This window comes from Oncorhynchus keta, unplaced genomic scaffold (genome assembly GCF_023373465.1).
Source record: "Oncorhynchus keta strain PuntledgeMale-10-30-2019 unplaced genomic scaffold, Oket_V2 Un_scaffold_3531_pilon_pilon, whole genome shotgun sequence".
Classification (NCBI taxonomy): domain Eukaryota; kingdom Metazoa; phylum Chordata; class Actinopteri; order Salmoniformes; family Salmonidae; genus Oncorhynchus; species Oncorhynchus keta.
The window spans coordinates 1,500,608-1,523,508 of NW_026290920.1; the positions used below are offsets into that span (position 1 = coordinate 1,500,608).

The 22,901-nt window shown below is 44.3% G+C and overlaps 1 protein-coding gene and 2 long non-coding RNA genes across 3 annotated transcripts in view; 1 reads left to right on the forward strand and 2 right to left on the reverse strand.

Moving 5' to 3' along the window:
* Positions 1-22,901, forward strand: part of crtc3 (CREB regulated transcription coactivator 3) — a 94,480-nt gene that overhangs the window by 41,316 nt on the left and 30,263 nt on the right. Inside the window, exons 5-6 of the mRNA XM_052515963.1 lie at positions 16,510-16,572; positions 19,924-20,021. Coding sequence (XP_052371923.1) covers positions 16,510-16,572; positions 19,924-20,021 — 161 coding nt within the window. The remainder of the gene's footprint in view (positions 1-16,509; positions 16,573-19,923; positions 20,022-22,901) is intronic.
* Positions 14,087-16,503, reverse strand: LOC127928726 (uncharacterized). The gene is made up of 3 exons (XR_008132010.1): positions 16,062-16,503; positions 15,914-15,987; positions 14,087-15,812 (listed from the first exon to the last, which is right to left on the reverse strand). It is a non-coding gene; the product is annotated as an uncharacterized LOC127928726 (long non-coding RNA).
* Positions 17,784-19,493, reverse strand: LOC127928725 (uncharacterized). The gene is made up of 6 exons (XR_008132009.1): positions 19,371-19,493; positions 18,606-19,013; positions 18,453-18,554; positions 18,113-18,316; positions 18,011-18,061; positions 17,784-17,959 (listed from the first exon to the last, which is right to left on the reverse strand). It is a non-coding gene; the product is annotated as an uncharacterized LOC127928725 (long non-coding RNA).

Sequence of the window (22,901 nt, forward strand, 5' to 3'; positions counted from 1 at the left end):
CAATGGGGTCAATGCTTTGGGATTGGCAGCGCGGGCCAGGCAAGCACGACAGATATGCAGCTAGGGGAACCGCACCGTTCACACACACAGTCCCTGGTTACGTCCCAAATGGCACCCTATTCCCTATGTAGTGCACTGTCCTCTCTCTGACTAGCTGTCGGGACAACAGGTTTTATCATTATCTCCCCCTCCAGATTGTTATTTTAAGGTTGTGGTTCTCTCACATCTAAATATGGCTGCCTGACCTGTTAGATCTCTCCGGAGGAATTTATCAATTTGGTGCAAAATACCCTCTTTTCCTCTTCCTTCCTTTTGGACTCTCCATCTCTCGCTCTCCCTTTCTCCCTCCCCCTCTTTCTCTCGCTCGCTCCCTTCCCCCTCCTCTTCTCATGGCCTGTTATAGTGGGTGTTCAGTGTGTCTGGTGTGACCCCAGTGAAGAAGGGGTCAGGTTGTGTATTTGGAGCTGGTTTCTCAGTACACTACTCCCCAAGAGGGAGCCATGATCCCACCGGTGTCTGGGTAGAGGCGTTCCTTGGCTAGGGCCCTGCACCCTGGGTCTGGAGACTTGGGCCCTGGGCAAGAGGCACTGATGTGTCCCTATGGAGCCCAGCTGGACCAGGGTCAGTCACCGGGGTCTCTGGCTCTCTCCCTGTCCCACGCCCTCCTCCACCCCCACCTACAGTGCCTTCAGAAAGTATTCACACCCTTTGTACAGCCTAATTTAAATTGGATTACAATTATATTTTGTGTCACTGGCCTACACACAATACCAGATAATCTGAAGGTTGAACAATGTTTAACAATTTTACAAATTAATTCAAAGCTAAAATGTCTTGAATTGGTAAGTATTCAACCCACTTTGTTATGGCAAGCCTAAATACTTTCATGGGTAAAAATGTGCTTAACAAGACACGTAAGTTGCATGGACTCACTCTGTGTGCAATAATATTTTTTAATGACTCCATCTCAGTATCACACACAATTATCTGTAAGGTCCCTCAGCTGAGAAGTGAATTTCAAACACATTCAACCATAAAGACCAGGGAGGTTTTCCAATACTTCACAAAGAAGGGTACTTATTGGTAGATGGATTTAAAAAAAGAAGACATTGAATATCCCTTTTGAACATGGTGAAGTTATTAATTACACTCATTTGCTGGAGAAGAAGGAAACCACTCAGGGATTTCACCCTTTTTAATAGTTAGAGTTTTTAATGGTTGTGATTGGAGAAAACTGAGGATGGATCAACATTGTAGTTACTCCACAATACTAACCTAATTTGACAGAATGGAAGAAAGGAAGCCTGTACAGAATAAAAACTATTCCAATACATGCATCCTGTTTGCAATAAGGCACTAAAGTAAAAAAGTTATGTTTGGGGCAAATCCAACACGGAGTCCTGCTCTTCATATTTTCAAGCACTGTGGTGGCTGCATCATGTTATGGTTATGCTTGTCATCGGCAAAGTTTAGGGAGTTTTTTTTAATTAGAAAAATAAACTAAATTGAGCTAAGCATAGGCAAAATCCGGAGGAAAACCTGGTTCAGTCTGCTTTCCAACAGACACTGGCCGATAAATTCCTCTTTCAGCAGGACAATAACCTAAAACATAAGGTCAAATCTACACAAATCTATACTTCTACATGAAGACAGTGAATGTTCTTGAGTGGCCTGGTTACAGTTTTAACTTAAATTGGCTTGAAAATCTATGGCAAGACTTGAAAATGTCTGTCTAGCAATGATCAACTTGACAGAGCTTGAATCATTTAAAAAATAATAATGTGCAAATATTGTACAATCTAGATTTGCAAAGCTCTTACAGACTTACCCAGAAAGACTCACAGCTGTAATTGCTGCCGGAGGCGATTCTAACATGCATTGACTCAGGGGTTTGAAGACTTATCTAATCAAGATATATTACTGTTTTATATTTCATAAATGTTTTACTAATGTTAAAAAAATCTTCCACTTTGACAAAGAGTATTCTGTGTAGATAGTTGACAAAAAAGAACAATTAAATACATTTTAATCCAACTTTCTAACACAACAAAATGTGGAAAAAGTGAAGTGGTGTGAATACTTTCAGAAGGCACTGTACACACCACCCATCTTTCCATGGCCCTGCTCTCTTCCCAGCCTGGCCTGTTCTCCACGGGGATAGGCTCTTACACTGACCTCCCCCAGGGATAGACTAACTTAAAGGCCTTCTTGGGAATGGGATCTTACACTGATCTCCCCCGGGATAGACTAACAAAAAGGCCCTCCTCGGGATGGGATTTAGACATTCCTGTGCTCTCTCTGTGTGAGTGTGTGATGTATTTCTGATTCTAGAGAACCTTTATCCTCTGCTTAGGTGGTCTGTTTAATTATCTACCACCACCCACCCATTAACAACAAGCCTCTATTTTGGTTAACATATGTTAAGATCACTTCCTCTCTCTCACACCAGCTCAGTGTGCCCTCAATGGCACCCTATTCCCTAGGTGCACTGCTTTTGACCAGGGTCCATAGGGCTCTGGTCAAAACTAGTGCCCTATGTAGGGAATAGGTTGCCATTTGGGGCGCAGATTAAATCAATGAGCCCAGCCGTGCTGTAACTGTACAGTTGAATAGCTAAAAAAGACCGTTGACAACGAATGGCATCAGACGGCCAAAGCAGCATGCAGCATGCACCATGCACACGATCCTCTGAGCAATATTTGACCGCTTTGGCTGTGCGGCTGTGTGATTCGTGGCAGCTAATCCTCATATCTGTGATTCTGTGATTCTCCTCTGGCCTCTGTACGGCCTCTAATCGTCTAGCAGGCCGTGTTGTTTTCACAAGTCTTTTAATTTATAGACTTGTTTCTATCCTCTGGAGGGATGGGAAAGAAGGATATTGTGTTTTTATTCATCCTTTATTTAACGAGAGATGACACATTGAGACATCTCTTTTCCAAGTAGCCTAGTGGTTAGAGTGTTGGGCTAGTAACCGGAAGGTTGCAAGTTCAAATCCCCGAGCTGACAAGGTACAAATCTGTCGTTCTGCCCCTGAACAGGCAGTTAACCCACTGTTCCTAGGCAGTCATTGAAAATAAGAATTTGTTCTTAACTGACTTGCCTAGTTAAATAAAGGTAAAATAAAAAAGTGAGCCCTGGAGAAGCAGCATACATATAGTTCCATATGAGAACACAATGAATGGAAGTTAAAACAGTGCAAAGTGCATAAGAGAGCTTAAAATAACAGGTTTCAAAACATATGCAAAATGTTGTCAGCAGCCCTCCAATTTGGGATTTAAAATCATCAATCAGAATAAAAAAGATCCAGTTTTAAATTATTTTGTAAAATCTTCCACAATGACGGGCCAGCAAAGCTAAAGCCCCTCCTACCAAACTCTGTTCTTGTGTCGGGAATATTATATCAAATGCATTTCTGTGATCTCAGATGATCATCTTCATGATTCTGTAGGGTGAATATTAAGTGTACTGGCAGCTGCCCTAAGATGGTCTTGGAGACAAACCAGTACCAGTGAGTCTGTCGACCATCCTGCTAACTGGGACGGATGGATGGAGAGAGAAAGACAGAAGACAGGGATGGTGAGGAATGGACCGAGAGAAAGGAGAGATGAATACAGACAAAGGGAGAGATGAATACAGACAAAGGGAGAGATGAATACAGACAAAGGGAGTGATGAATACAGACAAAGGGAGAGATGAATACAGACAAAGGGAGAGATGAATACAGACAAAGGGAGAGATGAATACAGACAAAGGGAGAGATGAATACAGACAAAGGGAGAGATGAATACAGACAAAGGGAGAGATGAATACAGACAAAGGGAGAGATGAATAGAGACGGAAAGGGAGAGATGAATAGAGACGGAAAGGGAGAGATGAATAGAGACGGAAAGGGAGAGATGAATAGAGACGGAAAGGGAGAGATGAATAGAGACGGAAAGGGAGATATGAATAGAGACGGAAAGGGAGATATGAATAGAGACGGAAAGGGAGAGATGAATAGAGACGGAAACGGAAAGGGAGAGATGAATAGAGACGGAAAGGGAGAGATGAATAGAGACGGAAAGGAGAGATGAATAGAACGGAAAGAGAGATGAAAGAGACGGAAAGGAGAGATGAATAGAGACGGAAAGGAGAGATGAATAGAGACGGAAAGGGAGAGATGAATAGAGACGGAAAGGGAGAGATGAATAGAGACGGAAAGGGAGAGATGAATAGAGACGGAAAGGGAGAGATGAATAGAGACGGAAAGGGAGAGATGAATAGAGACGGAAAGGGAGAGATGAATAGAGACGGAAAGGGAGAGATGAATAGAGACGGAAAGGGAGAGATGAATAGAGACGGAAAGGGAGAGATGAATAGAGACGGAAAGGGAGAGATGAATAGAGACGGAAAGGGAGAGATGAATAGAGACGGAAAGGGAGAGATGAATAGAGACAAAGGGAAAGATGAATAGAGACGGAAAGGGAGAGATGAATAGAGACGGAAAGGGAGAGATGAATAGAGACGGAAAGGGAGAGATGAATAGAGACGGAAAGGGAGAGATGAATAGAGACGGAAAGGGAGAGATGAATAGAGACAAAGGGAGAGATGAATAGAGACAAAGGGAGAGATGAATAGAGACAAAGGGAGAGATGAATAGAGACAAAGGGAGAGATGAATAGAGACGGAAAGGGAGAGATGAATAGAGACGGAAAGGGAGAGATAATAGAGACGGAAAGGGAGAGATAATAGAGACGGAAAGGGAGAGATAATAGAGACGGAAAGGGAGAGATGAATAGAGACGGAAAGGGAGAGATGAATAGAGACGGAAAGGGAGAGATGAATAGAGACGGAAAGGGAGAGATGAATAGAGACGGAAAGGGAGAGATGAATAGAGACGGAAAGGGAGAGATGAATAGAGACGGAAAGGGAGATATGAATAGAGACGGAAAGGGAGAGATGAATAGAGACGGAAAGGGAGAGATGAATAGAGACGGAAAGGGAGAGATGAATAGAGACGGAAAGGGAGAGATGAATAGAGACGGAAAGGGAGATATGAATAGAGACGGAAAGGGAGAGATGAATAGAGACGGAAGGGAGAGATGAATAGAGGACGGAAAGGGAGAGATGAATAGAGACGGAAAGGGAGAGATGAATAGAGACGGAAAGGGAGAGATGAATAGAGACGGAAAGGGAGAGATGAATAGAGACGGAAAGGGAGAGATGAATAGAGACGGAAAGGGAGAGATGAATAGAGACAAAGGGAGAGATGAATAGAGACGGAAAGGGAGAGATGAATAGAGACGGAAAGGGAGAGATGAATAGAGACGGAAAGGGAGAGATGAATAGAGACGGAAAGGGAGAGATGAATAGAGACGGAAAGGGAGAGATGAATAGAGACGGAAAGGGAGAGATGAATAGAGACGGAAAGGGAGAGATGAATAGAGACGGAAAGGGAGAGATGAATAGAGACGGAAAGGGAGAGATGAATAGAGACGGAAAGGGAGAGATGAATAGAGACGGAAAGGGAGAGATGAATAGGAAAGGGAGAGATGAATAGAGACGGAAAGGGAGAGATAGAGACGGAAAGGAGAGATGAATAGAGACGGAAAGGGAGAGACGGAAAGGGAGAGATGAATAGAGACAAAGGGAGAGATGAATAGAGACGGAAAGGGAGAGATGAATAGAGACGGAAAGGGAGAGATGAATAGAGACGGAAAGGGAGAGATGAATAGAGACGGAAAGGGAGAGATGAATAGAGACGGAAAGGGAGAGATGAATAGAGACGGAAAGGGAGAGATGAATAGAGACGGAAAGGGAGAGATGAATAGAGACGGAAAGGGAGAGATGAATAGAGACGGAAAGGGAGAGATGAATAGAGACGGAAAGGGAGAGATGAATAGAGACGGAAAGGGAGAGATGAATAGAGACGGAAAGGGAGAGATGAATAGAGACGGAAAGGGAGAGATGAATAGAGACGGAAAGGGAGAGATGAATAGAGACGGAAAGGGAGAGATGAATAGAGACAAAGGGAGAGATGAATAGAGACGGAAAGGGAGAGATGAATAGAGACAAAGGGAGAGATGAATAGAGACGGAAAGGGAGAGATAATAGAGACGGAAAGGGAGAGATAATAGAGACGGAAAGGGAGAGCTAATAGAGACGGAAAGGGAGAGATAATAGAGACGGAAAGGGAGAGATGAATAGAGACGGAAAGGGAGAGATGAATAGAGACGGAAAGGGAGAGATGAATAGAGACGGAAAGGAGAGATGAATAGAGACGGAAAGGGAGAGATGAATAGAGACGGAAAGGGAGAGATGAATAGGACGATGAAAAGACGGAGGGAGATGAATAGAGACGGAAAGGGAGAGATGAAAAGACGGAAAGGGAGAGATGAATAGAGACGGAAAGGGAGAGATGAATAGAGACGGAAAGGGAGAATGAATAGAAAGGGAGAGATGAATAGAGACGGAAAGGGAGAGATGAATAGAGACGGAAAGGGAGAGATGAATAGAGACGGAAAGGGAGAGATGAATAGAGACGGAAAGGGAGAGATGAATAGAGACAAAGGGAGAGATGAATAGAGACGGAAAGGGAGAGATGAATAGAGACAAAGGGAGAGATGAAAGAGGGAGAGATGAATAGAGACAAAGGGAGAGATGAATAGAGACAAAGGGAGAGATGAATAGAGACGGAAAGGGAGAGATGAATAGAGACGGAAAGGGAGAGATGAATAGAGACGGAAAGGGAGAGATGAATAGAGATGAATAGAGACGGAAAGGGAGAGATGAAACGGGGAGAGATGAATAGAGACGGAAAGGAGAGATGAATAGAGACGGAAAGGGAGAGATGAATAGAGACGGAAAGGGAGAGATGAATAGAGACGGAAAGGGAGAGATGAATAGAGACGGAAAGGGAGAGATGAATAGAGACGGAAAGGGAGAGATGAATAGAGGAAAGGAGAGATGAATAGAGACGGAAAGGGAGAGATGAATAGAGACGGAAAGGGAGAGATGAATAGAGACGGAAAGGAGAGATGAATAGAGACGGAAAGGAGAGATGAATAGAGACGGAAAGGAGAGGAAAGGAGAGATGAATAGAGACGGAAAAGGAGAGATGAATAGAGACGGAAAGGGAGAGATGAATAGAGACGGAAAGGGAGAGAATAACGGAAAGGGAGAGAGAGACGGAAAGGGAGAGATAATAGAGACGGAAAGGGAGAGATAATAGAGACGGAAAGGGAGAGATGAATAGAGACGGAAAGGGAGAGATGAATAGAGACGGAAAGGGAGAGATGAATAGAGACGGAAAGGGAGAGATGAATAGAGACGGAAAGGGAGATATGAATAGAGACGGAAAGGGAGAGATGAATAGAGACGGAAAGGGAGAGATGAATAGAGACGGAAAGGGAGAGATGAATAGAGACGGAAAGGGAGAGATGAATAGAGACGGAAAGGGAGAGATGAATAGAGACGGAAAGGGAGAGATGAATAGAGACGGAAAGGGAGAGATGAATAGAGACGGAAAGGAGAGATGAATAGAGACGGAAAGGGACAGATAATAGAGACGGAAAGGGAGAGATGAATAGAGACGGAAAGGGAGAGATGAATAGAGACGGAAAGGGAGAGATGAATAGAGACGGAAAGGGAGAGATGAATAGAGACAAAGGGAGAGATGAATAGAGACGGAAAGGGAGAGATGAATAGAGACGGAAAGGGAGAGATGAATAGAGAGAGATGGAAAGACGGGGAGAGATGAATAGAGACGGAAAGGGAGAGATAGAATAGAGATGAATAGAGACGGAAAGGGAGAGATGAATAGAGACGGAAGGGAGAGATGAATAGAGACGGAAAGGGAGAGATGAATAGAGACGGAAAGGGAGAGATGAATAGAGACGGAAAGGGAGAGATGAATAGAGACGGAAAAGGGAGAGATGAATAGAGACGGAAAGGGAGAGATGAATAGAGACGGAAAGGGAGAGATGAATAGAGACGGAAAGGGAGAGATGAATAGAGACGGAAAGGGAGAGATGAATAGAGACGGAAAGGGAGAGATGAATAGAGACGGAAAGGGAGAGATGAATAAAGGAGAGATGAATAGAGACGGAAAGGGAGAGATGAATAGAGACGGAAAGGGAGAGATGAATAGAGACGGAAAGGGAGAGATGAATAGAGACGGAAAGGGAGAGATGAATAGAGACGGAAAGGGAGAGATGAATAGAGACGGAAAGGGAGAGATGAATAGAGACGGAAAGGGAGAGATGAATAGAGACGGAAAGGGAGAGATGAATAGAGACGGAAAGGGAGAGATGAATAGAGACGGAAAGGAGAGATGAATAGAGACGGAAAGGGAGAGATGAATAGAGACGGAAAGGGAGAGATGAATAGAGACGGAAAGGGAGAGATGAATAGAGACGGAAAGGGAGAGATGAATAGAGACGGAAAGGGAGAGATGAATAGAGACGGAAAGGGAGAGATGAATAGAGACGGAAAGGGAGAGATGAATAGAGACGGAAAGGGAGAGATGAATAGAGACAAAGGGAGAGATGAATAGAGACGGAAAGGGAGAGATGAATAGAGACGGAAAGGGAGAGATGAATAGAGACAAAGGGAGAGATGAATAGAGACGGAAAGGGAGAGATGAATAGAGACGGAAAGGGAGAGATGAATAGAGACGGAAAGGGAGAGATGAATAGAGACGGAAAGGGAGAGATGAATAGAGACGGAAAGGGAGAGATGAATAGAGACGGAAAGGGAGAGATGAATAGAGACGGAAAGGGAGAGATGAATAGAGACGGAAAGGGAGAGATGAATAGAGACGGAAAGGGAGAGATGAATAGAGACGGAAAGGGAGAGATGAATAGAGACGGAAAGGGAGAGATGAATAGAGACGGAAAGGGAGAGATGAATAGAGACGGAAAGGGGGAGATGAATAGAGACGGAAAGGGAGAGATGAATAGAGACGGAAAGGGAGAGATGAATAGAGACGGAAAGGGAGAGATGAATAGAGACAAAGGGAGAGATGAAAGGGAGAGATGAATAGAGACGGAAAGGGAGAGATGAATAGAGACGGAAAGGGAGAGATGAATAGAGACGGAAAGGGAGAGATGAATAGAGACGGAAAGGGAGAGATGAATAGAGACGGAAAGGGAGAGATGAATAGAGACGGAAAGGGAGAGATGAATAGAGACGGAAAGGGAGAGATGAATAGAGACGGAAAGGGAAGATGAATAGGACGGAAAGGGATGAATAGAGACGGAAAGGGAGAGATGAATAGAGACGGAAAGGGAGAGATGAATAGAGACGGAAAGGGAGAGATGAATAGAGACGGAAAGGGAGAGATGAATAGAGACGGAAAGGGAGAGATGAATAGAGACGGAAAGGGAGAGATGAATAGAGACGGAAAGGGAGAGATGAATAGAGACGGAAAGGGAGAGATAGAGAGAGATGAAAAGGGAGAGATGAATAGAGACGGAAAGACGGAAAGGGAGAGATGAATAGAGACGGAAAGGGAGAGATGAATAGAGACGGAAAGGGAGAGATGAATAGAGACGGAAAGGGAGAGATGAATAGAGACGGAAAGGGAGAGATGAATAGAGACGGAAAGGAGAGATGAATAGAGAAAGGGAGAGATGAATAGAGACGGAAAGGGAGAGATGAATAGAGACGGAAAGGGAGAGATGAATAGAGACGGAAAGGGAGAGATGAATAGAGACGGAAAGGGAGAGATGAATAGAGAGGGAGAGGAAACGGGGAGAGATGAATAGAGACGGAAAGGGAGAGATGAATAGAGACGGAAAGGGAGAGATGAATAGAGACGGAAAGGGAGAGATGAATAGAGACGGAAAGGGAGAGATGAATAGAGACGGAAAGGGAGAGATGAATAGAGACGGAAAGGGAGAGAGAATAGAGACGGAAAGGGAGAGATGAATAGAGACGGAAAGGGAGAGATGAATAGAGACGGAAAGGGAGAGATGAATAGAGACAAAGGGAGAGATGAATAGAGACGGAAAGGGAGAGATGAATAGAGACGGAAAGGGAGAGATAATAGAGACGGAAAGGGAGAGATAATAGAGACGGAAAGGGAGAGATGAATAGAGACGGAAAGGGAGAGATAATAGAGACGGAAAGGGAGAGATAATAGAGACGGAAAGGGAGAGATGAATAGAGACGGAAAGGGAGAGATGAATAGAGACGGAAAGGGAGAGATGAATGGAGACGGAAAGGGAGAGATGAATGGAGACGGAAAGGGAGAGATGAATAGAGACAAAGGGAAAGATGAATAGAGACGGAAAGGGAGAGATGAATAGAGACAAAGGGAGAGATGAATAGAGACGGAAAGGGAGAGATGAATAGAGACGGAAAGGGAGAGATAATAGAGACGGAAAGGGAGAGATAATAGAGACGGAAAGGGAGAGATGAATAGAGACGGAAAGGGAGAGATGAATAGAGACGGAAAGGGAGAGATGAATAGAGACGGAAAGGGAGAGATAATAGAGACGGAAAGGGAGAGATGAATAGAGACGAAAGGGAGAGATGAATAGAGACGGAAAGGGAGAGATGAATAGAGACGGAAAGGGAGAGATGAATAGAGACGGAAAGGGAGAGATGAATAGAGATAATAGAGACTGAAAGGGAGAGATGAATGGAGACTGAAAGTGAGAGATGAATAGAGACTAGAGGTCGACCGATTAATCGGAATGGCCGATTAATTAGGGCCGATTTCAAGTTTTCGTAACAATCTGTATTTTTGGGTGCCGATTTGACGATTATTTTTTATTTATTTTTATACCTTTTTATTTCATCTTTATTTAACTAGGCAAGTCAATTAAGAACACATTCTTATTTTCAATGACGGCCTAGGAACGGTGGGTTAACTGCCTTGTTCAGAGGCAGAACGACAGATTTTCACCTTGCCAGCTCGAGGGATCCAATCTTGCAATCTTACAGTTAACTAGTCCAATGCGATAACGACCTGCCTCTCTCTCGTTGCACTCCACAAGGAGACTGCCTGTTACGCGAATGCAGTAAGCCAAGGTAAGTTGCTAGCTAGCATTAAACATATCTAATAAAAAACAATCAATCATAATCACTAGTTAACTACACATGATTGATGATATTACTAGATATTATCTAGCGTGTCCTGCGTTGCATATAATCTGACTGAGCATATAAACATACAAGTATCTGACTGAGCGGTGGTAGGCAGAAGCAGGTGCGTAAACATTCATTCAAACAGCATTTTCGTGCGTTTTGCCAGCAGCTCTTCGTTGTGCGTCAAGCATTGCGCTGTTTATGACTTCAAGCCTATCAACTCCCGAGATGAGGCTGGTGTAACCGAAGTGAAATGGCTCACTAGAGGGACGGAAGCTATACTGTTACACTGGCAATACTAAAGTGCCTATAAGAACATCCAATAGTCAACGGTTAATGAAATACAAATGGTATAGAGGGAAATAGTCCTATAGTAACTACAACCTAAAACTTCTTACCTGGGAATATTGAAGACTCATGTTTTAAAGGAACCACCAGCTTTCATATGTTCTCATGTTCTGAGCAAGGAACTGAAACGTTAAACTTTTTACATAGCACATATTGCACTTTTACTTTCTTCTCCAACACTTTGTTTTTGCATTATTTAAACCAAATTGAACATGTTTCATTATTTACTTGTGGCTAAATTGATTTTATTGATGTATTATATTAAGTTAAAATAAGTGTTCATTCAGTATTGTTGTAATTGTCATTATTACAAATAAATGTAAAAAGAAATCGTCCAATTAATCGTTATCGGCTTTTTTGGTCCCCCAATAATCGGTATCGGTATTGGCGTTGAAAAATCATAATCGGTCGACCTCTAATAGAGACAAATGGAGAGATGGATAGAGACAAAGGGAGAGATGGATAGAGACAAAGGGAGAGATGGATAGAGACAAAGGGAGAGATGGATAGAGACAAAGGGAGAGATGGATAGAGACAAAGGGAGAGATGGATAGAGACAAAGGGAGAGATGGATAGAGACAAAGGGAGAGATGGATAGAGACAAAGGGAGAGATGGATAGAGACAAAGGGAGAGATGGATAGAGACAAATGGAGAGATGGATAGAGACAAATGGAGAGATGGATAGAGACAAAGGGAGAGATGGATAGAGACAAATGGAGAGAGGGATAGAGACTGAGAGAAGGGCAGGGGAAGGCATGTGTGGCTGTTCCAACTCCATATGGCCCATGCTGCTAAGCCCCAATACAGTACAGGGGGAGGAGGGACACACAGCTTTACATGGAAATGTGTAATAAAGCCGCTGTCATCTGGGGAAAGCAGCTCATGAGACGTGTGTGTATGTGTGTGTGTGTGTACTGTCATAGCATTGCAGAACACCCAGCTGCAGTGTACCTACTGAAAGTGCAGGGTGGGTGGAGTATTTGGTATATATCCCACTGGCTCCAAAGTCCGTCTTCCTGGAGTGTGTACTTTGCTGGGTGAGTCTAAATACAGCACCCCCAGTGTGTCTAGGAGTTTAGTGATATGACAGGTTGGTGTGGACCATTTTTATTAGCCTCCCCCCACACTTTTTAATAGAAGGGAGGTGACGATGCAGTGCAAAGCGCCCCTCAGGAGAGAAGCAGAGATCGCCCCCTGTAGGCAGATGGGAGAACTGCTGGCCTTGGCAACAATGGATCCCATCTAAGAAGATCATGTTTGGACTGGGAAGTTGGCTGTCCCCCTTACTCTGGCCCTGAATCCCAAATCAAACCCTACCCACGGCCCCGAGGTAGTGTAATTACGTAGATTTGAGAGGATTGAATAGGTGTAAACAATATGCCGACCATTCCCCTGGTCTATCAGAGGGCGAAATGGATCTCCGACACACGGGTCATTCCACTGCAACAGAGTGACACTGAGACTCAGATCTTTCACTTTACAATGTATGTCAAACAGAAATAGATGATTGCAAAGTTAAAACCATACAACTCTATGCACAAGGACTTACTAACATTTTCTGCAGAACATTTTACAAAAACACATTTACTTGAAAGTGCAGATGCAATGTTTGGTAAGAAAATTCAGTTTTGTGCAGTCATTCTGCTACCAAACTTTGCATCTGCGCTGTTCTTCAAGTAAATGTTTTGTAAAATCTTCAGTGGAAATTGTTAAAATAGTCCTTGTGCATCGAGTTGTATGGTTTGTTTAACTTTTCAATCATTGCTTTATGTTTGAAATACATTTCTAAGAGGATACAATTTTTAAAAATCAGTGACAGTGTGGAATTGCCCACAACCACCATAGTTCTTACATTTCCAATCCTCTCAGATCTACACAAGTGACTGGGGGGGGATTGATTTGGGATTCAGAGGCCACTTCCAGTGAGCTTATCATTGTATTACACACTTTATCAGACCACAATGTGTGATAGTAGCAACCATGAGTGTCACAGGATGAGCGTGTAATCTCTAAATTCAGTCATCTAAATGTAGTCATGGTTGAACATCACTGGGTTTCTCCTGCAGAGAGTCTCTATTCTCCTTCAGCTGGTGTCTTCCACTGTCACAGCAGCTGTTCGCTAGTCATCTACAATGAGGCCTTCAGAGATTTTGAGTTGGTTTTTAACTTGATTCTTTGCTAATTTTCACAGATACTTGTCTTTGTCTCTGCCATGTGGAAAAGTGTGGATGCAGCCTAAGGGTTGTAAGGAATAGTGATAAAATGTTGTAAAAGTTGAAGTGTTTTTTTTTTCCTGGTGTAACTTAGTTGATGTTCTGATTTGATCTACAGTTGTCTTACAGTACCTGGTGCTCTAGGGATATGGCGAGAGGGAGGCAGCAACCGCAGGGTGGCTGGCATCAAGATCTCAGGCACCACCTACTGCACATGTGCCCTTGAGAAAGGCACATAACCCCTAACCTGCACTATGGGCACTGCTCTGTGCCTCACCCTGTGCTGCTCCCTCCCTGCCAATAGTGTAGGACGACAAGAATAACCACAATCCCCTGTTGTCTGGATCAATGAAGATGGCTTGAATTGTATAATCTACAGAACTGTGGCACAGCTAGTCCACCTGGTTTGGCATACTTGTGTTTAGTGCTCCTGTTTCGTCCCTGGTGAGTAGGGCTGGTCCCGTAGTTTAACTCTGCTTGTTGCTTCGCATCAACTCCCAGTTCAATCCCAGTTGTCCAACATGTGGATTCAGTTGAAAAGGGTTAACACCGGGCTCTCCACAATCTCATAGGGGTCTGTGTACACCCACACACCTGGCACGGTCTGGTAAACTATTGCAAATGAAACCAGAACACAATGCACACATTGAGTGTCTAGATCAATGCACTTGTTTTGGCAGATACAACTAGTATCCCAAAGCAAGTGTAATAACAGCACACTGAACAGATTTGAGTTGTGAACATGTTTTACTGGACAGCACAACCAAATGGGCTCTAAACAAGAATTCAACTTTAGAATTGCATAATAATTGTGTTATAACATAAGTGGAATAAGGAACGGTCACTATTCCTCTTGTGTACAGTAGTTAAACTCTCAGCTCATTGCTATGTAATTAAAATGCAATTACCAAAGTATTATTTAACAACATGCTAATAAAATGTTGCTCAAAGTAATTGTAGCTTGATTACACAGAGGCACAAGAACAATGTCATGTTAAGTGTTACTGAGAATGCTATCAGTAACAAAATATGGCTATTAAGTTTTGAAAGGAAACTAAACATCCCAAAACACCCTTCTTGAATCAACTACAGCCAAGGTAGGTTGAACATCATGTTAGTTTGTATTCTACTTAAACGATCCCTTTAAAGATAGTATAATGTGTGTTTAAAACAAGAACATTCACCCTCCGATGGACAAAAAGCTTCAACGTTGTTTCTGCTCAGCATTCAACGTGCTGTTTGCAAATGGCTTTTGAATTACTCTGCAGTGTTTTCAGGTATTATAAAAATGTATTTCATCTTTCGACCTTTTCAGTGGCATGTTTAAAGACTTGTATAGTAGTTGAGCTATATACTGTACTTATCTGTACAATATATCATTGGTTTGACTTGATTATATACACCTGGGGCAATGGACATTTACAGAATGTTCAGATAGAAATGTATTGTCTAGATCAAACATGACTCTCAGATTGGAATAGTATAGTAAATGGTGTACTCTCTTCATTATATCTTCAACATGCAGTTCCAGATACAGCCTTGTCATTAGTTGAAGGCAGCCAATCCAATCATTTTGGAAAAGTCGTCACTTCCTGAGATCTGTATTCAATTTGTTTTACATTTAGTTGCTTTCTCAGATGTGAATTCCAATCATTTACAAAAGTAGTTACGGTACTTTCTGAGATCCGTTAAAAAAATAATGAAAAAACCGTTTTGGGAATCTGTATTCAAATAGGTGAAGTCAGTTCCTCCTGAAAAATATTTACTTTCCACAAAGCATAGTTGAATGTCTGATGGACATTATTTGTTTTTTTAGGGGGTTCCTTTACTTAGTCAGTCCACTTTAGTATACCTGTTTCCAGACCTGTAGTCAGTCCACTTTAGTTGATCTGTTTCCAGACCTGTAGTCAGTCCACTTTAGTTGATCTGTTTCCAGACCTGTAGTCAGTCCACTTTAGTTGATCTGTTTCCAGACCTGTAGTCAGTCCACTTTAGGAGATCTGTATCCAGACCTGTAGTCAGTCCAACTGTTTCCAGACCTGTAGTCAGTCCACTTTAGTAGATCTGTATCCAGACCTGTAGTCAGTCCAACTGTTTCCAGACCTGTAGTCAGTCCACTTTAGTATACCTGTTTCCAGACCTGTAGTCAGTCCACTTTAGTTGATCTGTTTCCAGACCTGTAGTCAGTCCACTTTAGTTGATCTGTTTCCAGACCTGTAGTCAGTCCACTTTAGTAGATCTGTATCCAGACCTGTAGTCAGTCCAACTGTTTCCAGACCTGTAGTCAGTCCACTTTAGTATACCTGTTTCCAGACCTGTAGTCAGTCCACTTTAGTTGATCTGTTTCCAGACCTGTAGTCAGTCCACTTTAGTAGATCTGTATCCAGACCTGTAGTCAGTCCACTTTAGTAGATCTGTTTCCAGACCTGTAGTCAGTCCACTTTAGTAGATCTGTATCCAGACCTGTAGTCAGTCCACTTTAGTTGATCTGTTTCCAGACCTGTAGTCAGTCCACTTTAGTAGATCTGTATCCAGACCTGTAGTCAGTCCACTTTAGTAGATCTGTTTCCAGACCTGTAGTCAGTCCACTTTAGTAGACCTATTTCCAGACCTGTAGTCAGTCCACTTTAGTAGATCTGTATCCAGACCTGTAGTCAGTCCACTTTAGTAGACCTGTTTCCAGACCTGTAGTCAGTCCACTTTAGTAGATCTATATCCAGCCCCCTCATCCAGATTTCCCTCCTCACCTTAGAATTTCCAACCTATTCTCTCTCTCTCTCTCTCTCCCCCCACTCTCTCAGCATCCAGGCCTTTTCTGAGCTCAAGTAAACTACGAAACGAGCGTGATGTTTCTCTCTCTTTCTCTCTCCCAAGGGAGCAGCAGCCGTGGGCCGAGGAGAAACGACCAGGATTTAGATTAATATCACAGCTCAACAGGTGACCTTTGAACTCTTCAGCTTCCTCTCTTGCTTTCTCTCTCACACGGACCAACCACTCTGCCGGACTGCTCTGTCTCTCCTCTCTCTGTTGTAGACTGCCCAATCCTTCCTCTCATTCTCACTTACTCTCTCACCCCCCTCCCCCTCTCTTGCTCTCTCACCCCCCCTGCTCTCTCTCCTCTCTATTCCAAACTCTCATGCTCTCTCGTGTCCTCTCTTGCTCTATCTTTTGTATGCCCTCTTCCTCTCCTCAATCACCCTCTTGTTTAACTCTTTTAAAAAATTTTTTTAGATATCTGTTCATCTGTCTCTCTCTAGCAAGGCTTTGAGACACGGAGTTGGAGCACAAGACAGACTACTGTGTCTGTTCGCTTTCACTCCCTCCCTCTACCTCTGTCCTTCTACCTCGCTATACTAGTAACACTAATCAGTCTTTTTCTTCTGTCATTGTCACTAACCCAGCTGTAGGACCGTGTGACTGGGTGGGTAAGGCTGTCGCCACCTACCCTGTCGCTGCTGCTGCCACCCATCGCTACCTAACACTGTGCCTCCTGACTCACAGTGGATTTATTCACTACTATTTAGTTTATTTACATTCATCGTTTGGTCTTTCTTTGGACCATCTGTCTGTTTCCTGATGTGATTCTGGTGTTAAGATGCTAATTGCAAATATAACAATGTTTATTTGCATATAATTGACATGTTGTTTAATCACCAATGTTATGTCAATTGTTATTGATGATATGCTATTAATGAATGAATTGACTCTCTGTTATGAACCATACTGAGCTCTAGGGTGTGTTCAGTGGGAGGAAAAAGTTCAGAAACGGGGAGCTACAATCTACCTGTACTTGTCTAATAAGAAACACTTGTTCTTGTTTTCCATTGCAGAGCACTTTGCTACGGTGTGCCCTAATGAACATGGTATGGTCTCAGCGAGTTTAGGGACTGCACAGAGAGACATTATAACCACTGTGAAAGAGGGTGTCCATCTTGAGAAGGAGAGTGCGAGAGATGCATCCTCAAGGGGAAGAAAGAAAGAGGGAGGGAGAGATTTGTCCTTAGAGGGATAGTGAAGCATAAACACAGCTATTGGAGCTTAATGAAGAGCACTTGAGAAAGCCCTCAGCTGTAGCCAGTGAAAGAGGTGCGTGTGTCTGTGTGTGTGTGTGTGTGTGTGTGTGATCTGAGAGAGAGGGGGGGGTGTAGTTTGAGAATGTGTGTGGAAGTATTAGTGTGTCGGCAGAGCAGACTTTGGACCCACCACTGAATGACTCTCTGACCTAGCTGTGAGGCGTCCTCATCCTCTGTCCACCACTGAATGACTCTCTGACCTAGCTGTGAGGCGTCCTCATCCTCTGTCCACCACTGAATGACTCTCTGACCTAGCTGTAAGGCGTCCTCATCCTCTGTCCACCACTGAATGACTCTCTGACCTAGCTGTGAGGCGTCCTCATCCTCTGTCCACCACTGAATGACTCTCTGACCTAGCTGTAAGGCGTCCTCATCCTCTGTCCACCACTGAATGACTCTCTGACCTAGCTGTGAGGCGTCCTCATCCTCTGTCCACCACTGAATGACTCTCTGACCTAGCCGCGAGGCATCCTCATCCTCTGTCCACCACTGAATTACTCTCTGACCTAGCTGTGAGGCGTCCTCATCCTCTGTCCACCACTGAATGACTCTCTGACCTAGCTGTGAGGCGTCCTCATCCTCTGTCCACCACTGAATGACTCTCTGACCTAGCTGTGAGGTCCTCATCCTCTGTCCACCACTGAATGACTCTCTCCTCCTCATCCTCTGTCCACCACTGAATGACTCTCTGACCTAGTTGTGAGGCGTCCTCATCCTCTGTCCACCACTGAATGACTCTCTGACCTAGCTGTGAGGCGTCCTCATCCTCTGTCCACCACTGAATGACTCTCTGACCTAGCTGTGAGGCGTCCTCATCCTCTGTCCACCACTGAATGACTCTCTGACCTAGCCGCGAGGCATCCTCATCCTCTGTCCACCGCTGAATTACTCTCTGACCTAGCTGTGAGGCGTCCTCATCCTCTGTCCACCACTGAATGACTCTCTGACCTAGCTGTGAGGCGTCCTCATCCTCTGTCCACCACTGAATGACTCTCTGACCTAGCTGTGAGGCGTCCTCATCCTCTGTCCACCACTGAATGACTCTCTGACCTAGCTGTGAGGCGTCCTCATCCTCTGTCCACCACTGAATGACTCTCTGACCTAGCCGTGAGGCGTCCTCATCCTCTGTCCACCACTGAATGACTCTCTGACCTAGCCGCGAGGCGTCCTCATCCTCTGTCCACCACTGAATTACTCTCTGATCTAGCCGCGAGGCGTCCTCATCCTCTGTCCACCACTGAATGACTCTCTGATCTAGCCGCGAGGCGTCCTCATCCTCTGTCCACCACTGAATGACTCTCTGACCTAGCTGTGAGGCGTCCTCATCCTCTGTCCACCACTGAATGACTCTCTGACCTAGCTGTGAGGCGTCCTCATCCTCTGTCCACCACTGAATGACTCTCTGACCTAGCTGTGAGGCGTCCTCATCCTCTGTCCACCACTGAATGACTCTCTGACCTAGCCGCGAGGCGTCCTCATCCTCTGTCCACCACTGAATGACTCTCTGACCTAGCTGTGAGGCGTCCTCATCCTCTGTCCACCACTGAATGACTCTCTGACCTAGCTGTGAGGCGTCCTCATCCTCTGTCCACCACTGAATGACTCTCTGACCTAGCTGTGAGGCGTCCTCATCCTCTGTCCACCACTGAATGACTCTCTGACCTAGCCGCGAGGCATCCTCATCCTTGTCCACCACTGGCTCAGAATATTAACACCCTGCCTCCCGAGTGGCTCAGTGGTCTAAGGTACGGCATCGCAGTGCTAGCTGTGCCACTAGAGATTCTGGGTTCAAATCCAGGCTCTGTCGCGACCGGGAGACCCATGGGGCGGCGCACAATTGGCTCAGCGTCTTCCAGGTTAGGGGAGGGTTTGGCCGGCAGGATTGTCCTTGTCCCATCTCGCACTAGCGACTCCTGTAGCGGGTCAGGCAAAGTGTGCGCTGACACGGTCGCCAGGTGTACGGTGTTTCCTCTGACACATTGGTGCGGCTGGCTTCTGAGTTAAGTGGGCATTGTGTCAAGAAGCAGTGCGGTTTGGTTGGGTTGTGTTTCGGAGGACGCACGGCTCTCGCCCTTCACCTCTCCCGTGTCCATACGGGTGGGACAAAACGATGCAACTACCAATTGGATACCACGACATTGGGGAGAAAATTAACACTCTCCTCCATCTCCTCCCTCTCTCCTCCTCCTCCCACTCTCTCTCTCCTCCTCCACAGAACCAACTCGGACTCGGCTCTTCATACGAGTGCCATGAACCCCCAGGACCCCTTTGGCATGAACCAGCAGATGGGCAGAGGGCCCCCCCAGCGCAACGGTGAGAACACACACACACAGCATCTGCACACATACAACTATCTGCACACACACGCATGCATACACATCGCATCTACACACACACTTTGCATCTGCACGTGCGCGAACAAACACCCTATTCCCTACACAGTGCACTTCTTCTAAACAGAGCCCAAAGAGATTGGCTATTTAACAGTAAATAAGGGAATTGTTTTCACCCCACAGTTAGCCATGATGATTAGCTAGACTGGTAAAATGGTTTACAGTTACCAATGGCTTCTACACTATTCTACTAGTGCTGCCGTGTCGATACCATGTCTCCAGTTGACCTTTTATCATCGTGACACTTATCCACTTTCTATGCGCATTGTGCAAGTTATGGAATGTATCAGATATGTGGAACTGGTTGGAGGTTCTTGATGAGAGGTTGTGCAATAACATTCATTGTAATCAATGTAAACAGATGGTGTAGGCAGGAAATAATTAAAAATCTTTCTACAACATCTAAGGTTTATAAAAAAATTGAGACCTTAATGAGACATTGTAGAACGATATGAAATGATTTCCTGTCTACACTGTCAGTGTGCCTTATTAAAATATCTAAGTGGTGAGAGAAGAGTTTGTCTGGTTGGTTGGAACAGTCCTGGGCCTGTAGAGACTCCTCTCTTTCACTCCTGTCTTCCTTTCCTCCATTCCTCTCTCCTCTGTGTCTGGATCTTTAGTTTTTCCCCTTTACCTTCACATCGCTACTTATTCTATCTCATCCTCTCTTCTTTCTCTTTACCCACCCTCACTTTCCTCTGTCTCTTTTCTTTCCATTCTCTCTCTCCTTCTGTTGTCTTTCTATCATCTCTCCCCCCTCTATCCTTCCATCTCTCCCTCCATTCCTCTCTCGTCTGTGTGTGTATTTAAGATGTTCTCCCTTCCATCCATTCCTCCCCTTACCCCTCTCTGTTAAGAGTGACAGACAGTGGAATGTGTTGTGTTAATGCATTATCAGTGAGTGATGTCTTAATGTTGGAGAGAGAGACTTGGATAGGCTCCTACGGTCCCAGAATGGATTACCACTCTATTTGTTTAGCCAACAAGTTTAAACAGGATATTGGCAGGCAAGTCCAGCTGTGTATTGACAGGGGTGGGGTTCTATATTGAAAGGCAAGTATTTTTTTTACTTCAATAGAGTGATCAGGGATGTGCAACTATAGTTTTCCTTCACGGAAAATACATTAGCGCAACACAGCAGAAAATAGCTTTATTTTCATCAGATGACAACAGAAGTGCAACACTTTTTGGCTGGCAGCGACACGAGTAAATGAACTTACAATGAATTTTTTATTTTTTATTTATTTAACTATGCATGGCCATGTTATTAATGTTTATCATAGAAATAATGTAGCCAGCTGCATTTCTTAATGTTTTGTTTAAAGTTAACCTTTAATTTTCCTGGAGAAAAGTAGGCTGGCTATAACAAGAGAAGTACTGGAGAAAAGTAGGCTGGCTATACCAAGATAAGTACTGGAGAAAAGTAGGCTGGCTATACCAAGAGAAGAACTGGAGAAAAGTAGGCTGGCTATAACAAGAGAAGTACTGGAGAAAAGTAGGCTGGCTATACCAAGAGAAGTACTGGAGAAAAGTAGGCTGGCTATACCAAGAGAAGTACTGGAGAAAAGTAGGCTGGCTATAACAAGAGAAGTACTGGAGAAAAGTAGGCTGGCTATACCAAGAGAAGAACTGGAGAAAAGTAGGCTGGCTATACCAAGAGAAGTACTGGAGAAAAGTAGGCTGGCTATACCAAGAGAAGTACTGGAGAAAAGTAGGCTGGCTATACCAAGAGAAGAACTGGAGAAAAGTAGGCTGGCTATAACAAGAGAAGTACTGGAGAAAAGTAGGCTGGCTATACCAAGAGAAGTACTGGAGAAAAGTAGGCTGGCTATACCAAGAGAAGTACTGGAGAAAAGTAGGCTGGCTATAACAAGAGAAGTACTGGAGAAAAGTAGGCTGGCTATACCAAGAGAAGAACTGGAGAAAAGTAGGCTGGCTATAACAAGAGAAGTACTGGAGAAAAGTAGGCTGGCTATAACAAGAGAAGTACTGGAGAAAAGTAGGCTGGCTATACCAAGAGAAGAACTGGAGAAAAGTAGGCTGGCTATAACAAGAGAAGTACTGGAGAAAAGTAGGCTGGCTATACCAAGAGAAGAACTGGAGAAAAGTAGGCTGGCTATACCAAGAGAAGTACTGGAGAAAAGTAGGCTGGCTATAACAAGAGAAGTACTGGAGAAAAGTAGGCTGGCTATACCAAGAGAAGTACTGGAGAAAAGTAGGCTGGCTATACCAAGAGAAGAACTGGAGAAAAGTAGGCTGGCTATAACAAGAGAAGTACTGGAGAAAAGTAGGCTGGCTATACCAAGAGAAGTACTGGAGAAAAGTAGGCTGGCTATACCAAGAGAAGTACTGGAGAAAAGTAGGCTGGCTATAACAAGAGAAGTACTGGAGAAAAGTAGGCTGGCTATACCAAGAGAAGAACTGGAGAAAAGTAGGCTGGCTATACCAAGAGAAGTACTGGAGAAAAGTAGGCTGGCTATACCAAGAGAAGTACTGGAGAAAAGTAGGCTGGCTATAACAAGAGAAGTACTGGAGAAAAGTAGGCTGGCTATAACAAGAGAAGTACTGGAGAAAAGTAGGCTGGCTATACCAAGAGAAGAACTGGAGAAAAGTAGGCTGGCTATACCAAGAGAAGTACTGGAGAAAAGTAGGCTGGCTATACCAAGAGAAGTACCGGAGAAAAGTAGGCTGGCTATACCTAGAGAAGTACTGGAGAAAAGTAGGCTGGCTATACCAAGAGAAGTACTGGAGAAAAGTAGCTACACATCAGTCAGAGCGCTGTCTGCTGATAGAATGCCCG